An 11405-nucleotide genomic window follows, 5' to 3' on the forward strand; every position below is an offset into this window, starting at 1 on the left:
TCAATGAAGCTTGTGTGCTGAAAAAGAAAAATCAGAAATCTTCAATATCCTGCACCAGTCAGTCAGTTCAGTTCAAAATGAATTGAACAAATAAATACTACTGACTTGCTAACATAGTACAAATGTATAGGGCACTGTTAAAACAAAAATACATTCTAGTGTGATCAATGTCCGCAATTCAGTTAAGTAAATCCTTTTTTTTTTTCTAGTGAAAAACCTCTCATGCAGCCTGTATATAAGCTGCATATCTCTTGCTCAGGTATTATAATGCATCATAAATGTTGTCCATATGTAAATATGCTTTAAGCAGCAACAATTACAAGTAGCACATCATCATCATCACTACTTGTTAATGAAGTTGGTAAAATATTTTTCTTTGTATTTCAGTAAGAAGAAAATGTGCAGACTACTGGTGTCAGGAAATTTGGTCAATACTGCCTTTTACACATACACATGACTGGCACATATATGATAGATTTGATAAAAATGCTTTATGCTTTTTATTCTTTATCTTATATTGTACTTCTGTTTACTATTTAAAAAAATTAACATGAAGTTAACAGATCTTGAATAAGCTATCTTATTCAGAATTAAAGAGCATTTTAAGCTTGTACATTATACAGAAGAAATCCAAAGACATTCCACATGCTATATATAGGGATTTAAGCAAAAAACAAATTCCTCGTTGCATAATATTGCCTGTATTAAATAATATGCACCAACTTACTGGTAAATGTAATGTAATGTAATGAAATGTAAATGTAAAACTTACTTCTCATGCAGTCCTTAACCTTTCCATTCAAACTTGTGAACTAAAGTAATTTGTGCATACTGATATTCTGCATCCTGGCTATTCTCAAAGCACCCTGCTCAAGTGTCACCTCAGTTTGTTTGGCAGGTACCTGGCTGGCACCACATGGTGGACCTTGCGGGCAACATCCCTGAGCCAGTACCTACGGAACTTTTCATCTCGAAAGCCATAGATCATGGGGCTGAGGAAGCGCGGGATGATGTACACCAGCAAGAAGTTGACATAGCGGATCTCCAGGCTGTACTGCGGGAAGCACTGGATGATTAGCGCCTGCATGGAGGGCATGACAAAGGCCTGCATGCACAGCAGCAGCTGTGCACCATGCAGAAGCACTGTTTTTCGGGCACGCGCAACTGACGCAGGATCGGCTGCCGCAGCCCGTGCCGCCAGCAGGATCTGGCAGTAGGTGTAGAGCAGCGTCAGTGCCACTGACGAGAAGTAGATTCCATCCACAGCACAGTTCTTGTAGTATATGGCGCGAGCGCGGAATAGCTGCGCGTGGTCACAGAAGATAACTGCCCCGAAGATGGACTCCCCGTTCTCGACAGCAAGTGCCACCAGCAGGTCGGTGAGCGGCAACACGGCGCTCAGTGCCAGGATGACCCCTATGACTGAGATGGCCCATCGCACCGTGCAGATGTGGCTGTAGTGCAGGGGGGAACAGATGGAGATGTAGCGCTCCATGGCCATGCCGGCCAGGATTAGGGGCGTGGCACGCGTCGTCAACACAGCTGTCAAGATGAGAGGGCAGCAAACAGACGCCTGGATCTTGGTGAATGCATAGCTCACCTTGGGAGAGGATGGAGACAGTAAGCATGTAGAATGTAACTCTCTTTTAACAGGTTTGGCAAGCATAAAGTCGTTTTATATATATATATATATATATATATATATATATATATATATATATATATATATATATATATATATATATATATATATATATATATAAAATACAATATATACTATATATATATATTGCATAGTTGATTCAACAAAGCAAGAGACTTTCTGAACAAAGATCAAGAAGTAAACAGAATACTAAGATATGGACAAAAAATAAATTAAGTTTTCTTAATTTGAATGCACAGAACAATTCACACTCATTCTGATCAGTCAAGAGTTTGAACCCAGGCCTTGTACACTACAGCCCTTTTACAGCACATGGGGTTAACTACCATGCTGGAGGACATAACCAGTACAAAGAACTTCATGTAAATCCATGCAATTTTACTGGCTGTAGTGCTGGACCTTGATCTATTATTAAAGGTTTAAGTCTACATGTCACAAAAAATAAGTTTTCATAAGTTGTTATAACTGAAACAATGAAACTAGGCGCTACCATTCCTAAAGGAAACAACCCAAGACATCAAAGAACTGAAAAGAATTAGATTTTTCACTTCTTCCAAATATTTCTTTATCAGAATAAAGTTTTACAACTTCTCTTTTGTGATTCAGACATTTATAATGTGTCATACATTGCAGTTTAGTGACAACAAAAGTTTTTTTCCTCCTCCTCTGCACATAATCATGCCCATGCTCATGGCCATCCCATTGCTCACCACGTACAGGGCGTTGACCAGCGTGAGCTGCACTGTGTCATTGATGACCATGAAAATGAACATGATGTAGCGTGGGTCCTCATTGAAGACGCTGTGCTGGCAGAAGGTGGACACCATGCTGCCGTTTATGACACTGAGGGCGAGCCACACCAGCACGGCCACCGTGTTCTTGGTGAGCGCGGCACCGAGGCTGTCATGTGCCACCGTGCTCTGCAGGGGCAGGCTGAGATTCTCAGACGCTGGGTCAGCCAACGAGTTCATGGCCTGAGACACTGCCCAAGAAGGAGGATGTGGAAGCAGCTTCAAATTAGTAGCACGACAGGCATTTCCTCAGTGCTGCATGGGGAGAAAGTACAATTGCATAAATGGTTCTTATCAGTTGAAAAAAAACATTCAAAAATATATTTTTTATTATGTTGTAAAGTCATATTTAGTTGTGTGTCAATTGACTAAAATTGTGTTTGTCTTCCAGTTTTTCTTATGCAGTAAATTCTTACCGTTTTCACTCACTCTCCAAAACTCCATCCCCATCCTGCCTCTTATATATTGTGAGTGTGTCATTGATCACAACAGGTGAGTGGTTAACAGCAGGGATTTCCTGCTGTTCACCATCACAACCTTATACCCCAGAGACAGGAAAGAGGCAGTAGCAGAGTCATGGATTTTCTCTAGTATATGAGCTAAAATAAAGCAGGAGGAAGGTTTTACAGTGTAATTCTTTTTCTGTGGGTGCTATGTATTCCTGTATGCATGTTTGTTTGGAACTTTTCATGTACATGCCCTGGTCAATTCACTTTTCTGTGACTTTTCTAGAAAAACAAAGTTATTTTGGGTATTCAAGTACAACATCAAACACCGTGGCTGTTTCCAATGAAAGAAACTTCATTAGATGCCACCTCATTAGGACCACTTTGTTCATGGCAACATATAAACTTGATAAACTGGTACCAGCTCAATACCCACAACTATGCCAGTACCATGTCAGGGTTAATATATGGAGAATGGAACCATGCCCTAATAATTCATTTAACAGAGATGCTGACCAGACATGATCAGTGTAGAAGGTGGCTGACAAACTACATTTAATAAAGGGCTACAGTTAGTAAATACACCCTTATGAGATATACTGCAGTAATAAAATAATATAATGGCCAATGATTATAGGTACTAAGAAGATGTTCCTAATAAAGTGGTTGATGTGTGCTTATATCTTGTTTATTAAGCACACTTGAATATACTAGACCAGATCACATGTTCACTTTATTTAAAGTTGCTGAAACAAATGTGTTATGCACACGCAAAAGCACAAAACTTATGGAATCAGTGGATCCAATTTTTTTAAGTGTATAAGTGTTGAAAATTTTTTAGCCTATGACAGACACGGGTAAACAAACTGTTAAATTAGTATTGGTATGTGATCAATTGCTAAACAAATATTTGAATGTATTTTTAATCAACATTGCTGATCTAATCAACGTGTAATTATTTTTTCTTTTATGAAGACAAGCAACAAAGTGCAGATTTTGTCAAAAGGAACAAAGGATTTCCTTTTTGCTATAGATGTTTATGTGCTTGCAAGCAGCCATGTAGGTCATAGGATTTATTGAGGATGGCAGAAGCATATGCAGAGATGATCCCAATAACCCTCAATATTCAGCAACATTAAATATTAAAGAGCTCAACAAAAGACACATAGATTGAATTAATCAGTAGTCATCATTCATTTATGTGATATCCCTTATAAAACAGTACAAAAGAAGAAAAAAATGATGTTGATGATTAACAAACACTGCTAAAAGAAAGAAAAACCTTTACTGATAGTTCCAATAGTTACTTTACTTTCAAAAACAATTTATAAATTTAGTACAGTAACATGACATAATTGTATTAACTATATCAAATATATGAATATATTAATTTTCTTCATGCTGGTTGTCTACTCTTGCATTAGTTTTACACCGATTGCTCACAAAATACCGCTTGAGATACTTACAGAACCTTTGGTCACGGACCCCATATATAATTGGGCTTAGAAAACGTGGCATGATGTACACGATGAGGTAATTGGCATAACGCATCTCCAGGATGTAGCTGGGGAAAAGGACGTTTAGGACAACCTCGACACTGGGTGAAACATACGAGAGCAAGCACATGAGCAGCTGAGCAACGTGCAGCAGGATGGTGTTCCTCGCCCGCTGGGCCGATGCCTTCTGCACTGTGATGGCCCGTGCGGCGAATAGCACCCGGAGATATGTGTAGACAAGCGTGAGGAAGACCAGCAAGAAGTAGAGGGCATCAAAGGCCTGCCGCTTGTACAAGAGCATGTGGTCCTTGAAGACATTCTGGCGCAAGCAAAATACGGAAGATTGGAAGAAAGTGAGTGGCTCAGTGGCCAGCGTCACAAACAAGTCGGTGACATCGGGCACAACACAAATGAACCAGGTGAGGCCAATGAGGAGGTAGGTGCGGTGCACGGTGCAGATCTGGGCATGGCGTAGTGGAAGGCATACTGCAATGTAACGCTCCACAGCCATGCTGGCCAGGCTCACTGGGGTATTGCGTGTGGTGAAGACGGCCACGAGCAGGAAGATGCAGCAGATGGACACGTTGATGGTGTAGTAGATGTAGCTCACCACAAACAGGGCGACGGAGATGGTCAGCTGCACGGCATCATTGAGGACTGTGTGGATGAAGAGGATGTAGCGTGGGTCCTCATAGAAGGCAGGGTTGCTGAAGAAGGTAGCCACCACAGTGGCATTGATGTAGCTCAAGCTGAACCACAGGCCAACCAGAATGAAGTTCTTTGTGAATGCTATGGCGAATGGGTCTCGGCTCAGAACCTGCGGTCCTCTTGTTGAGTTCATAGCTCAGAAAATTTGTCCTAAAACAGAACACTGCTAAACATTTGAAGGAATACTATGATTAGTACAGGAGTACATTAAGATTCTGAATAAATATTAAAATATTAACAATAAATATTATAAATAGTTATAGTCTCATTTAAATGTATTTAATAAAATTTCCTTCTTTGTGAAATGTCTGTTTCAGCCCATACTGTCACACACAGCCCTTTACGCAAAAACAGTTCTGGACAAGATTTGGACTAGATATGTATTGGTGTGCCAGACACTGTTCTAGTTACTGCTTATAAACACTCATACCAGTCAACAGCAGCAATATTAACCTGGTTACATCTTAAAATGTTTTAGTGAAACTTTAGATCATATTACTAGTAATATAGTATTACATTTACATTTATGGCATTTATATAGTATTATATAGTATATAGTATATATAGTATCATAGAGTATTAAATGGTAATAACTGTACATAGTAATAACTATAATGTTTAGAATGTTTAAACATATATTGTCTGTTCCAAATTTAATGATATACTCTATTTGATAGAGAATATAAATATTTATATGATACAATATCCTGAGTATGACCAGAGAGCCATATACAATATACAATATACAAACATTTACAATAATGATAGTCTGTCACTAAACTATTTTTATTCTATTCAAAATCTTATATCTTCTACATTATGTTTTTATACAGTAAAACTGCCTTAAAGGTGGTCACAGTAGATGAAAAAATTTAAAAAATGTCATTTTAATTCAGCAATATATTCCAAGTATACAAATAACATCAGTTAATACCAAAAGAATGTTTCCATTAAGTTTACAGATAATTAAAACAAGTACCAACTGTCTAAGTTTGTTTTGTGAAGCATATATTCACACATCAGTTTGCTTGTGTGTATTACCAGCATAGATGCAGCTAATCTGTCTGAGTTCAAATGTACCTGTAGACTGTTTGTGTTAATTATGACATGTCACATTAATTGCATTGTGGAAAAAAACAGAATATATATTATGCATAACTTGTAAAATAATCTAACCATTATAATTTGCCATTATAATAATAATCCATTATAATAATGTGAATTACTGTGAATATTGTGAAATACTGTGAATTACTGCTCTTGTTAGTCAACACAACTAAGCTTCAGTCAGAGTAGCAATACTCACATCATTCCTGCTGGCTAGTGTCATGCTGATCAGTAAATGCTGACTTTTATATTTTTCTGTGACATCACAAACTACTCACAAAGAGCAATATCTATGGTATTCATGAACTGATGTTTTTGAACGTATAGATTCATTCATATATATATATATATATATATATATATATATATATATATATATATATATATATATATAAATATATAAATTATATATATATATATATATATATATATATATATATATAATTATTTTATTATTATTATTATTATTTTATTATTATATTATTATTTTATTATTATTATTATTTTTATTTTTATTTATTTATTTGTTTGTTTGTTTGTTAGTTTTTTTGCCTGGACATCCCTGGACTCCCTGGCTGTTGTGGGAGTCTGAGGTCTCTTTTGTGATTTTGCCAATAAAAGATTGGCAAAACAGAGCCTTCCCATTGTGGAACGTTCAAGAAGTTTTTTGTTTTTTTTTCTCTCAAAAATGCAACATAAAGTGCATAGAAGTTGTAGAGCAAAAAGCAAGCACAGGAACATACAGCAGTTTACTGTTGATGACAGAAATATGTTCTTCATTGCTGACTGCTCAGGAGAGTAGACCGAACCTCACACTGCTTACTGCTGACAGCATGCACTTCACTTAAGTGTCCTGCAAATTAGCTCTTACCGGTAGCCCAAATAGGCTTCCTGGAATAACTTCCCTAATAACTTCACCATCATCAGAAAATGTGTCTCTTATGCTGAAAATTACACTCATGAGACTCGAAACAGGTCTATGCTGTATGAGGCCTGGAAAATTCATTGTGACATTAGGCATATTCAGTTGACGTATTCAGTTTGTGTCACAGCTGAACATTTATCAGGCATTGCACATCCCAGAATTGAATAGCAGGCTTAGCATGATACAGCTGTATCTGGCGTAGACTATGAACTCATAGGTTAACAGAAGGTCTGTTCACCTGTTCAACAGATCTTTTTGGTTGGTGGACCACTCAGCAGTGACACTGACACATGCAACAACTCAAGTAGCCCTGCTATGCCTAAAAAACCTGTTCCAGCGCAGCACCCACAACCATGTCAATAACAGTGTTAACAAGATAGGGGTAGGTAATGCAAACAGATTTGTACACTTTGTACACAATTTGTACATGTAAAAATGGATATAAAAGTATGTACACCTAATATTGTGGCTAGTGAGTGTAGGTACAATGTACTGTAGATGTTTGTAATAAAGCAGCTGTTGAGTGAACATAAAGTGTGTTTATGTATATAACTACACAAAATATCCAGAAATTAATTCACACATCATTCATGAAAGAGGCAACTGGGAAACTCATTAATACTGTGCATAGTGACAAGATATTACAGTTCAGCTTCTGATTACAACAATATAATTACAATTTTCAAATGACTATAAAAGGTAGAGCACTTTAATAGGTACAGCTACAGTACACATGTTCAAGGTCAAAAACTGAAGCCTAATTGTAGGTTCAGATTTGGCCTCATGCTTAAATTACCTCCTACTAGCCTAATCCATCCTGGACAAAATCACGTAGTTGTTCTTATCTACAAAGTAAAACAAACTAGACAGTGACTCTGGAAAGTGAGCTTTTAGAGTTTTTGCAGTAATGGTATAGGTGGTATGGGTACCCCGTATGGACTACATAAATATGTGCCATGTGAGCCTATGGTTTACCTTGTGTAAAGAATAGATTACTGTAGATGGCTTATAGCTGAAAAAATGGTTGCTGTTTAATATGTATATGACTGTTTATGTATTACTTATTGAAAGGATATACAAGGGATCTTGTAGAAAATGTGTTCTATTTCTCCATAGGTTAATTACAGTTTATTTACTTATGTTTATTCAAATACAATATATTTATATTAATTTTCATATGCTGGTACATATGAAATATATTCCAACTTTTCATTTATGCAGTAACAAATGCTACATTGATGCATTCAGAGCATGTCTGTAAGATACATGTAGGACACACAAATTCAGAGTTTTGCATCAAATAATTTGGGCTAAAAATCCCTTAGAAGGGCTGTATTTTTCCTTGAATCCCTCCTTTCTGCACATTACACAACAAATGCCTTTTCAGATACTTATGGAACATCTGATCCCTCAAGCCATACACAATAGGACTTATGAACCTCGGTAGGATGTGAACAAAGATATAGTTCATGAATTTTAGGTCCAGTGCAAACGCGGGAAAGCGCAAGACGAGCAAGCCCTCGAGGAGTGGGCCAATGTAGGTAAATATGCACAGCAGTAGCTGCACGCCGTGCAGTAGGATCGTGTTGCGAGCCTTTCTGGCATCTGAGCCAGCGGCCCTGGCTGCAAACGTGACCCTGAAGTAGGTGTAGACCAGAATGAGCCACACGAAGGACAGATAGACCATGTGCGAGATGTTCTTCTTCTCTATCAAGTATGGGTCATAGAACAGAGTGTCTCGACCGCATATGATGCGAGAGTTGAAGAACTGCATGGGCTGGGTGGCGAGGAGATAGAACAGGTCGGGGAGGATTGGGATAGCGCCCATCAACCAGATCAGGCCAATTATGATGTAGGTCCTGCGCACTGTACAGATCTGCACGTGGCGTAGCGGGTTGCAGATTGCAATGTAGCGTTCCACAGCCATGCTGGCCAGATTGAGCGGCATGTTGAGTGTGGTGAACACCGCAATCATTAGAAGGAAGCAGCACAAAGAGACATTGATTGTGTAGAAGATGTAGGAGGTGACGTGCATCACCATTGCTATAGTTAGTTGGATCATGTCATTTATAACCATGTGTATGAAGAGGACGTAACGAGGATTCTCACTAAAAATCTCATGCCTAAAAAAGGTGTGAACAAGGGAGCCATTGATGTAGTTGATGGAGAAGTACAAAGCCATGACTATCACATTTTTGGTAACAGCTGCCATGTACGAGTCCTTTGTCCTAGTTTGGGGGATGGAATCATTCGCTGAGAAGTTCATCACTTCCTCAGAGGTGACTGTAAAGAAAAGAACACCTTTTAGTATTCATTCCACAGTATATTACAGCATATTAAATACAGTATAGTCTTTTCTTCTTTAGCACAGGAACATGCAATATCTGAATTCATTTAATAGCCAAGCCAACTCTTTAATATAGAATTAAATTTGTTGCACTTTAATGATACTCTATAAGATGAGGATAATTTTGTTGTAGAGTCAGAAAATAAACAAATCACAAGGTCTTTTGAATCTTAATAATCTCCTAACCTGCTAAGTCCCGTATAAAAATAAAACATTTATTGGAAGTGCTTATATTGAGCATGAATACAAGAAGGTTATGGCCCCTCCCTGTTCCAGCTGAAATGCTCTGGAGTCGGATTCATGTGTCCACTCACTGCTTTTGATTTATGCAGGCATAGCCAACACCAGTGCAGAAGATTTCTTACAGCAATACACAGAGCCTCTGTATGCTCAGCTCAGTGGTGTTACTCTAGGCTGATCCTAGGTTAATAATTTTAGAAGGTCATAGGTTAAGGCAATATTGAACCAAGCACTGAATTGCATTTCTCAGCTACTTCATAACCAGTACTTCCAACATAAGCAGAACCATGACTTTATTATCACCTGCCATACAAACACACAAACACACACACACACACACACACACACACACACACACACACACACACACACACACACACATACACTAATCTTGCTCACAGATAATTCTTAATTAAATGATTACACGGGTCTAGTGACTTGAGCTCATGACCTCTACTCAATCTCCAACAAATTAGTGTGTGATTCAGTAGGCCTGTTTGACAACTTTTGTATTTGACAGTTTTTATAAAAATTATGACATGGAATTAAGAGTTATGGAAAAAAAATAACTCTCTTTAAATAATCTCTTTAAATGTTGAATTTGAATCTCTGAAGCATAAACCAGCTGCTGATAATCCATAAGGAGGCTAGTGGAACCTAAATATAATTATTTGTGTAGTAACTTTCCTATGAAGCTACAGTTTTGGGGCTCCTACACTTGGTCATTTGAATCCAATATTTAAGAAGCTTTTAATTATATGAATTCTTCTTAATTATGTAGCCTAATCCATCTGTGGAAAAACACAGTAACATCATTCAAACCAGCTTTGTAATGGAACTATATGCCATAATTTGCAGATAGACTATGAGCCTGGGTGAACATGGCAGGGGCTTGTTCACACTTGGATCAATAGCTGCTACAAAAGAACCTGAAAGCCTTGTTTAGCAAAGCCTGTGAACCTGTTGGTTTGTCTCATTTTATTTCAATCTAATTAATTGCATCTATATATTTATGCTATACTAAGCATTAATGAAAATGCATACTCAGATTTAATCAGTCACTACATAAAATAAATAAATTCAGCCCTTCAGGCTAGATACTGATTACATTTATAGAACTTTATATCTTATTAAGGCTACAACTTCATACTTCATATTTGATTAGTTCATCCATGTTCACCGAATCTGAAAACCCTTGAAAATTCCAGTTTTTTCAGTCATTTTAATGCTGTTCATGTTCTTCAGTGGGATAATTTTAAAAATGTTCCTTGTTTATGTTTGTGTTTATGTTTTTCCAGAGCTGAGAATGAAACCCTGAGGCAGATAATAAAGGCTTGTGGGACCCTCTGACATTTCACATTCTCCTCTGGGTCCAGATTAAGAGCTCGGCAGGACAGGTAGTGGCAGTTGAGTGTTGAGCCCCTGAGCTCTCATTAGGGATGGCAGGAAAAAGGTCAACCCCAAATAGGGACACTTGTTTTTCAAAAACATGTGTTGCATCCCAGGGACTAATTAGGATGCCTATAGATGTAGGCAGTGAAGTTCAAGATGAGAAAAAGAGTGTCTCCAAAATCTTTAAAGGCAATTCTTGATCTTGTTTTGGCATGTTTATTAGGGCATCTCGGGGCATCACCTTTTGATTATGTGTAGAGTCTGTTGCATTACCACAGGGACTAAGGACC

The 11405-nt window shown here is 37.8% G+C and overlaps 3 protein-coding genes across 3 annotated transcripts; all 3 read right to left on the reverse strand.

The window, feature by feature from the left end:
• Nucleotides 1–662: 662 nt before the first annotated feature.
• On the reverse strand, nucleotides 663–2687 carry LOC113574237 (odorant receptor 131-2-like). The gene is made up of 2 exons (XM_027005005.3): nucleotides 2374–2687; nucleotides 663–1600 (listed from the first exon to the last, which is right to left on the reverse strand). The coding sequence occupies exons 1-2, from the start codon at nucleotides 2632–2634 to the stop codon at nucleotides 878–880; spliced, it is 984 nt and encodes a 327-aa protein (XP_026860806.3). The 5' UTR covers nucleotides 2635–2687; the 3' UTR covers nucleotides 663–877.
• Nucleotides 2688–4180: 1493 nt separating this feature from the next.
• Nucleotides 4181–5270, reverse strand: LOC113574238 (odorant receptor 131-2-like). The gene has a single exon (XM_027005006.3). It carries the CDS (start codon nucleotides 5235–5237, stop codon nucleotides 4287–4289), a length of 951 nt encoding a protein of 316 aa, XP_026860807.1. The 5' UTR covers nucleotides 5238–5270; the 3' UTR covers nucleotides 4181–4286.
• Nucleotides 5271–7747: 2477 nt separating this feature from the next.
• On the reverse strand, nucleotides 7748–9356 carry LOC113574239 (odorant receptor 131-2-like). The gene has a single exon (XM_027005007.2). The coding sequence runs from the start codon at nucleotides 9346–9348 to the stop codon at nucleotides 8458–8460; it is 891 nt and encodes a 296-aa protein (XP_026860808.1). The 5' UTR covers nucleotides 9349–9356; the 3' UTR covers nucleotides 7748–8457.
• Between the last annotated feature and the right edge of the window lie 2049 nt (nucleotides 9357–11405).

This window comes from Electrophorus electricus, chromosome 7, assembly GCF_041902795.1.
Source record: "Electrophorus electricus isolate QZ-2024a chromosome 7, ASM4190279v1, whole genome shotgun sequence".
NCBI classification, from domain to species: domain Eukaryota; kingdom Metazoa; phylum Chordata; class Actinopteri; order Gymnotiformes; family Gymnotidae; genus Electrophorus; species Electrophorus electricus.

Coding starts and splice junctions, on each gene's coding strand:
- LOC113574237 (XM_027005005.3), bottom strand. CDS start 2,634: ATGAACTCGTTGGCTGACCCAGCGTCTGAGAATCTCAGCCTGCCCCTG. Junction 1,601..2,373: donor TGGTCAACGCCCTGTACGTG/GTGAGCAATGGG, acceptor TCCTCTCCCAAG/GTGAGCTATGCATTCACCAA.
- LOC113574238 (XM_027005006.3), bottom strand. CDS start 5,237: ATGAACTCAACAAGAGGACCGCAGGTTCTGAGCCGAGACCCATTCGCC.
- LOC113574239 (XM_027005007.2), bottom strand. CDS start 9,348: ATGGCAGCTGTTACCAAAAATGTGATAGTCATGGCTTTGTACTTCTCC.